Source organism: Syngnathoides biaculeatus, chromosome 11 (genome assembly GCF_019802595.1).
Source record: "Syngnathoides biaculeatus isolate LvHL_M chromosome 11, ASM1980259v1, whole genome shotgun sequence".
Lineage (NCBI taxonomy): Eukaryota > Metazoa > Chordata > Actinopteri > Syngnathiformes > Syngnathidae > Syngnathoides > Syngnathoides biaculeatus.
Window position 1 is genome coordinate 12,948,858 of NC_084650.1, and position 8,614 is coordinate 12,957,471.

Consider the following 8,614-nt stretch of genomic DNA (forward strand, 5'->3'; position numbering starts at 1 on the left):
ATTTAATACATTGTGTTTCTGACATCAAATTTAGACACCAAATGTACTTCTATTAGAAACAGCAGATTGTTACATACGTTGTCAAACATCAGCGCTTCATGTTTACTGGAATGAATAAGTGTGACAGTCTGCCATGTTCTTTATCACTTTATATCTCAATGTTGTGGCCATAGAGGATGTATTTTACTCGTGGTTTGGCTCCCGTGGAGAAAGCAAATTTCTAATTTGGTTCCGGAACTGAGAAAGCGTGGGAAAGCCTGGTAGAGAGGAACTGACATTTCTGTGGTTTAAATGAGGAATTGTTTTAACTGAACCAAGATCAATGTGTTACATTACACAAACTGATCATTAGAAAAGACTCCTTAGACTAGAGTCTCGGCTATCTTGACAAGACTCTGAAAATCCAGAATACATAGTTTATCCTTGTGTGAGACATAGCGTAGATGTAAAGTGAGGATCCTACAGTACGTGCTGGTCTCAGCAAACAGCACAAGCAGAGATGAATCCAAACAAAAGAGTGTGAGGCCCTGGCGAAAAGATGAGCACGAGTTAACACTACATCATATTCTTTAGACAACAGTCGGGCCTTCATTCGGCAGCTTGCTTCAGGGCAAAGCAGTCTCAACAATTGTGAAAAGAAGACTGCGAGGCAAATATGGAATAAGTCATGACAAAACTGTACAGAGTTCGACTTCAAACCATTTGCAGCAGATAATGTTGAAGGATTGCTCGGTTTAGCTTAGTATTAGAACTCGCTCCTGTTGTGGCAACAAACGCTACATGACCGCCTAAGTTTAACACGCTGAAGATCGTGCTTGCTAAGACGAGGTCATTACGCCGGGCAGTAATGTGTTGGGACAAACAGAGTTGCCCATCTAAATTAAGTGTGAGTTGAAAAAAGCTACAGCTTAACCATAAGGGGATTAAGGGACTAGTGTATATTTGACCTTGTACAGGCACACCTGGGGAAAGCAAATTCACGCAAAACAGTTAGAAGGACCTTATTATAAGATATACTTTATGCAACATCTATCCATCCTCCTTAACACGTTACTTTATTTGGGAGAAAAACATCTCTCCTGTGAGACGTGACGTGCCGACTCAGTTTGAAGTTTAGGTAACAGTCTGTGTGCTGTTTTTCTGGCAAACTGAACGTGAATTTACTCTGGGAACGCCTCATGAGGTAAAAATGGAAAAAGGTTTGCACTTCAGATTGTCACTATACAAGGAAAAGATATGCTTTGCCAAACAATATGCCTGCAAAGTGAGGGCTTGTCCTGCATCCAGGACCCAGAACCTAAATGGTTTGCTTTCAGGTTCCTGAAATTATCTATGCTTTGCTTGCGGTTTAATGCAAATTGGATCTTGGCTTTAAGATACACACTGTATATAACACTAAAGTGTACAGGCCACGTCTATCGCACTGGTAGCAGCGCTAAAGATTTGTTGCAGCGCTTCAACTGAATCACGGCCAACATTGTCATTATCCTTGACTGTAAAGGTGTCAAAATCTTCCGCAAAATCCACCTCACGCATTAATTAATCCATTACACTTGGCTGAAGAAGCGTGAAAATCCAGCAATGATCCACCCACAGATTCTCCAAAGACGCCTTGTGCCAAATAAGTGAGTGATGCGTGGGCAGATCACAGTACGTATTGGTCCTGACCCACAGGCCGGGTTAAAAACCTCCATGAGACTGGCGTCACTAAACAGTCCATTAGGTACACAATCTCGTGAAATCCAAAGTACCTCAACATTCACATAAGGCCTATTCATAAGGCTATCTTGGAAGATTAGTTGTCTTCTTGTAGCACTTAAAAACCCATCATTAAATATGATTATTAGAATTAGACCATATGGTTTGTGTGTGGGTTTTACTATAAGGAAATACTAACAGTATTATTTAAGTTATGTGGCATAGAATTTGTCAGTTAAGAAAGGACAGGAAAAAGGCGGCCCATGGCTTTTTCTTTCAAAGTCATACAACTCGTAAATTATTTTTAGACACTGTGAGCGCCGAAATCGCAATGTTGTAATCAATTAATCAGATTTAGTCCAAAAGAACCTTCTTTGAAATGCGGTTTAAGCTGAAGAGATGGCCGTGGAGGTCAAGGGTCAAACTATAAAGATGACGGGGAGGGAGTGACCGACACAGACTGCGCACTGTCAACGGACAAATACGGACACAGGAGAAGACTGACAAAGCTGAGTGAGTCGATTTTATTCATGAGGCAAGATGAATTAATTGTCGTGATGTAGGAGATATTAATATTTGACTTGGATTTATTTTTGTCACATTGGCAGACTGCCTTCACCTTCAACATGTCAAAGTAAGTGACTGGATAATGGTCTGTCTTTTTATGGATGGTCTCAAATAACGTGTAATAAATGTTTATTACATAATAATTTTTCATCATAATGACGGATACCATTTCATTAAAGAAACCAAAGATGGTAAACTACATGAGTGGTGAACATGAAAACTTCCTCTTTGATAATACTGTGAGACATGAACGAAGTACAAATCATTCAAGATGTGTTGACTCATAGACGTTACAAGAATTATCTAGTAATTAAAATGTGTCATTACTTCTTTTAAAGAAAAAAAAAAAACCCAAAACATCAGTTTTGTTCAGGATTTGATAACGTCTGTGTGGCATCGCGAACGCCTTGTTGCTCAGGTATGCAAATAAATCCTGATTACGTCGGATTGTGGCAATGCCATAGACCTCACTGAGTATGTTTACGGTACTGTAAGGAAAGTTTTGACTACGATGATTGGCACCCAACATACGAGAAGACCAGAGAGGATTAAACGTTTTCTGCAGGCTTTACATGAGTACAAGAGATTACCTTGTAAAGTTATGCCATACATAATTGTAGGGGGGATAGCGATGAATAATTTAACACAATTATCAGTAAAATAGGACAACTGCGCATAACAATTTTGATTCAGGACACATTATTGAAAGGACATCACTGGTCTTAGTTATCGTGTGTGTTTGAACAATATTCCCTTTCCCTGTGCTCCAGAGTTTTCAAGAAGACGAGTGGAAATGGGCATGTAAGTGGCTTCTGTCATTTAGCGTAGTTATTACAAAGCACTCTTGGGACTAGGAGTGGCACTGCACTTTTTCATATCCTTAAATTAACACTAAAAGTCTTGCGACCTAGAGAAAGAGTAATTTTTCCGCAAGCTTCTATTTCCATTTCCCTCAGATTGCCTTGTACTTGGGGAAAAGAGACTTTGTGGACAATGTGGATTCAGTGGAAGTGGTTGGTGGGTGTTAAAGTTCATCCCTCCTTCTACATACTGTGTAATTTTATCTCCATGCAGTCTAGTACCAGTGCATCTTTTCTCAATTGCAGATGGAGTGGTTAAAGTGGACCCTTCTGGACTTGATGGGAGAAAAGGTAATTCATGATCACTGTTTGTACTTGCAAAGTTTTACAGAATCAGCGCTATGGATGTCCATTTCTCTTTTGTAGTATTCGTATACCTGGCTTGTGCCTTCCGTTATGGAAGTGAAGATTTGGACGTGATCGGCTTGTCCTGCAGGAAAGATATCTGGATCAATCGTGTTCAGGTGTATCCGGCCACCGACGACAGCTCATCAAAATCAGCAATGCAGGAATCCCTCATGAAGAAGGTCGGAGAGCAAGGGTGTCCCTTTGCCTTCCAGGTAAGGGAGAATCTCACACTTTTGAGATCATAATTACATTTAAATGTATTCAACCATCTTGAAGCATGGCTTGTTCCTGCTGGTTTCAGATGCCAACAAACCTCCCGTGCTCCGTCTCCTTACAGCCTGGACCGAATGATGCTGGCAAGGTACTGCAGTTGATGTCTTGTTTTTCCATTTGTACTCATTACTCACTTGAAACTTCACTCCGACCACATTTCTCTGCAGGCTTGCGGGGTGGACTTTGAGGTTAAAGCGTACATTGCCAACGAAGCAAACAGTGCTACCGAAACCATTGAGAAGAAGTACGTATTTCCAGTTCCCACCGTCAAGATGGACTTGGGTTAAGATCAGTTCAAGCGGAATAATTCTGTTTTAGGGACACTTGTCGCCTGATGATTCGAAAAATCCAGTTTGCGCCAACCAAAAACAATGCTGGACCGAAGGCCGAAATCAACAAGCAGTTCATGATGTCAGACAAACCGATTCACATGGAAGCCTCACTTGACAAAGAGGTGGCGGCACTAGCATCTGATGATGGATAACGTTACCACAGTAACATGTCCATGAATCCGATTCCATCCCTGTCTCCAGGTCTATTATCACGGTGATCCTATCACTGTTAACGTCAACGTCAACAATGAAACCACTAAAGTTGTGAAGAAAATCCAAATCGTGGGTAAGGATAAGGACTTCGTAAGCCTTTATTGAGATAGATTCTTAAAAGTGAAGGAAGGGACTCTCCTAATAATGAAGTTTTTTTATTTATCCTCTTTCAGTCGAGCAGCTGACAAGTGTGGTGCTGTATTCGTCCGACACTTACACAAAGGCAGTATGCACAGAGGAGTTTGGGTAAAACTTGTTCTCACAGGATAGGCTTTCATGCCTGAAAATGAAGATACTGTTGCACACACACCGTTGTCTACTTCTCATACACAGAGAGACAATAAATGCCAACTCCACATTCGAAAAGTCCTTCCAAGTGACCCCGCTGCTGGCCAACAACAAAGAGAAGCGAGGACTGTCAGTGGACGGGCGGCTAAAAGACGAGGACACAAACCTGGCCTCCACTACCTTGTAAGCCACATCTCAGAGATTTGGACGGGAGGGCTTACATTGAGCCGAGGACGCTCTTTTCATCCTCTTACTTGGTAGCGGGGATACACTGCTACGTTGTGTCATCTACTTATTGGGTCTTAAGACCAAATCCTCAAGCTGTGAAAGGTCAACTATTCCTGTCTGCATGCAGGAGTCAAGATAATAAGGAGATGCAAGGAATCGTCGTCTCCTATAAAATCAAAGTCAACCTGATTGTGTCTGGTGGAGGGTAAGAGTTAAGTCTAGATCATGATTTAAGTTTGTGTCACACTCTTCCAACTAAATGTTCATTTGATTGTTTGCCTACAAAAAAGCCTGCTCGGGGGGCTGACATCGAGGTAAATGGAAATCTCCTTCGCTTCTGAACAGAAATAATTTACATATACATTTTTATAAATGCACATGGCTTATTTTCCAGCGATGTCACAGTGGAGCTCCCTTTGACGCTGATGTCCCCAAAGCCAGCAGGTGAGCTAAGCGTCATTTGTACATTCTTGTAATTGAAATACGTAAGCGACTCATTTCATTGAGTATTCCCCCCCCCCCCCCCGTTCAATGCGTCATACGGCAGAAGTGTAAGTAAACCCCAGAGCACAAACTCATCCATGTGGCATTTTGTTGCTCGCAATGAGTTGTTTGATACATTTTCTCTTGTGTGTTTGTGCATTTTATGAACGACAGCCAATTGGACTAAAGCCCTCTTGAGTTCAGGTGAGGTCATAACAAGTGCGGCATATTCTGCTACAGTGCCAATGTCCCGTTCTCTAACACTCTCTCTCTTTCTATTGACTATACAATTGCAAAAATATGTGAACTGTTAATTATTTTTCAAAGATAAAAACATCAAAACACTCAGTGCAAGATCATTTCTGGCTAGCTTGCTAGCCATCTGTCCAATGAGCTAACATTTGAAGGGTCAAAAAGAGGTTTATTACCGTGTTTTCCCCACTATAAGGCGCACCCAAGAGCATTTCATTTTCTCAAAAGCTGACACTGCGCCTTATAATCAGGTGCGCCTTAAATATGGATTGATATTGAGCCTTTTGCGCAGCCCATCTAATGGATGCATAACGTAACCCCAGGCTCTACTGGAGCGTCTATTCTATGCGCCTTATAATGTGGTGCACCTTAAATATGAAGAAAGTTTTAAAATAGGCCAGTCATTGAAGGTGCGCCTAATACTGCAGTGCGCCTTATACTGTGGAAAATACGGTAGTCTCTATAGTAAAATGGTAAATGGTCCCAACCTTTGTGACGTGTGACAAAACCATAATGCCATTTATCGTCTGCATATAAGTAATATTCTTGATGATCATACATGCTGTAAGTGGGGAGGGGGGGAGTCTGTCACTGTTAAAAAAATCTAGTGTAGCAGACAGCAAAACCCCGCTATTCACAGGGGATGCAACAATAGCAAATAGAAATGAGTAATTGACATGCGCCCAAATATGTTTCAAAGTGATCGTTTAAAATACCCACAGAGTATAAACATTTCCCTTACAATAATTTTATTGTCAAATTAAAAAAAAAAAGTGTAATCACAACTTTTTCTTACTACCCAGGTGAAATTTAGCTCCTCCCCAAAATAAAAAGCTCATTGGCCTGCCACACACGGCATTATTGTGAATGAACTGTCACAATGTCTGAGGTTCTGACAGTAGTTTTCACAGGTATCCTACCTTCAGCCTGTCATCTGTTGTGACAACCAACAGTACAACAGGTCTCGGGCAATCTGAAAAATCTGCTCTGGTTCAACGGCTCCCGCAGTGGAGATCAGCTCGGTTTGACCGCCAATATGGCGTCGTGCAAATTGTGACGTCACGTGCACAAGTTCTACAGAAGTGCAGTAAATGAATAGACAGCATCTAAAATAGCCACTCTTTCTTTTTTGTTTTTTTGTTTTCCTCTCCTTTCTTTGGATGATTAGTGAGGCTCGATCACATAGGGTGCAGGTGTGAGATGCCGACTGTCATTTCAAATTGTCCAGGTCCATTTGGCATAGCCTGGGGTGCGGAGGGCCTTTGTCTCTGCGTTATCACTCCTACGTACTTCTGTCACACGAATTACCACATTCCTATTAGACGTGGATTAGGTGCCATCCTTCGACATTACAGAAAGATCATAAAAATAACTGAATTGGTGAGTCTTTCAGAAAATAGCTGTGGATATGCTCACAGAAAAAAATGCAAATACAGCTACATCCGTGACTCGAGAAGGCGCTTTGAAAAACGATTTGTTCAAAAACCGAATCAACCGGCGCGCGCCTTCTGTTATTTCCGGGTTTCTTTCAGCGGGTGGGAATTCACAATAGAGCGTGTCGTAGGTCAGCTGGTCTGGCCGCGCGCGTTCTGTTATTTCTGGGTTTTGTTGGGGGTGTTCGAGTACTGATTTTCTTTCAAAAACAGAAGAAAAAAAATCTTGAAATTTTCATTCGAAAAACGATTTGTTCGAGAACAGGTACGTTCGAGAACCGAGGCTGTACTGTAGGTAGATTTGCGTAGTGAACTACGACTGCGAGGGTTCCCTCTAAAAAAAATGACAATAGTACTGTGGCAACCAATTACATTTAGACGGATTAACAAATACAGTACCTTGACGTGGACTCCAAAAATCCCTAATTTCTCCATGTCGTGATCACAGAACGGACATCGCCATTGAGCCCATGGACGAATAAGAGACGTCGCCCGGTGGCAGAACAACAACGGGACTAAACGAAAGTGAAGAAAAATATCACTGTGCCCATATACGCACACATATGTAATCCTAGAGGCAATGCTGTGAGAGCATTGCCGATTCTGAACTCTGTGTGATGTTCAATAGCTTTTGGATAGAAGAGTTGACTCTGGAAATGTTTCCTAGCATAAAATGTGAATTTTTCTTGCAAATTGTTGTGAGTTCCAAATGTTTTCTTTAGCACTGCAACATATAGACAAGATAAGATGAGTGAATGTTGATAACATGGGAATGAGTGTCCTTTAAAAACAATAGAAGGGAATTAAAAAAAAAGTTTACCTACTTTGCAGTCTTTTTCTTTTGTATACCCTGCGAACATTCTTAAAGGTAACAAGTTTTACTTTCTAAGAGTTTTAGGAGTATGTTTAGGGAAATGTTTGATCGTAAGCAGATTTTTTAGGTCATGCACTGATGATGGATGAGAAGCCCTGGCTCGAACTCTCCAAATGATAAAACACTGTCAATTTAAAAAAAAAACACAGTTGGTAAAACACTTGATGCCATATAGCTGATGATATCATAATGATTTACAGAGTGGTATTAAAAATAGGCCTACTGGGACAGTGTCAGAAGTCCATTTTTATGTACGTCACTAAATCCAGAAAAACGGATGCTATTTGTTTTTCTCATTGTTTTAATCAAGCTAATTCGCGTTTTTTTTTTCCAATTACGTTGTTGGGAAATCACTTGACTACCTTGTTTTGTAATTCAGATTACATTTCGTGTAATTCCGAAAAAGATGAGCATTGAAAATCACTTTCATAGAATTCGGACACAATCGAAAAGTGTACGTGTATGATTACCTATTACTATTCTTTTTTTCTGTGAAGTTTGAAGTAAGTCCTGATGATATGTGCTTGTTCTCAGTTTGACTCAGGAAAATGAGACAGCTCGAGCGGAAGCCATTGAAAAACATCTGATAATAGCATGTTTAAACATCTCCTTTTCAACTAATAAAACTAACTTATGGGCATTCTTCAATGCTTTCAGTCACAAATTTCCCAATGATTGACAGTACTTTCCGGGCAAGAAAATTGAAGGTGATCTGCGACATAAAATGTGTCATAAAACCTTTAATTATGACCAGATTCTTACAAA

The 8,614-nt window shown here is 40.7% G+C and overlaps 3 protein-coding genes across 4 annotated transcripts in view; 1 reads left to right on the forward strand and 2 right to left on the reverse strand.

Moving 5' to 3' along the window:
* Window positions 1–8,614, reverse strand: part of pdzd11 (PDZ domain containing 11) — a 163,598-nt gene that overhangs the window by 122,308 nt on the left and 32,676 nt on the right. The window lies entirely within an intron of this gene.
* Window positions 1–8,614, reverse strand: part of inppl1b (inositol polyphosphate phosphatase-like 1b) — a 38,602-nt gene that overhangs the window by 23,120 nt on the left and 6,868 nt on the right. The gene's annotated exons all lie outside the window — the stretch shown is intronic.
* arr3b (arrestin 3b, retinal (X-arrestin)) lies at window positions 963–7,494 on the forward strand. Its single transcript, XM_061835663.1, has 15 exons — window positions 963–2,332; window positions 3,036–3,066; window positions 3,222–3,282; window positions 3,372–3,416; window positions 3,492–3,685; window positions 3,775–3,834; window positions 3,914–3,990; window positions 4,065–4,200; window positions 4,280–4,364; window positions 4,465–4,537; window positions 4,625–4,762; window positions 4,935–5,012; window positions 5,098–5,121; window positions 5,202–5,251; window positions 7,424–7,494. Exons 1-15 carry the CDS (start codon window positions 2,325–2,327, stop codon window positions 7,492–7,494), a joined length of 1,131 nt encoding a protein of 376 aa, XP_061691647.1. The 5' UTR covers window positions 963–2,324.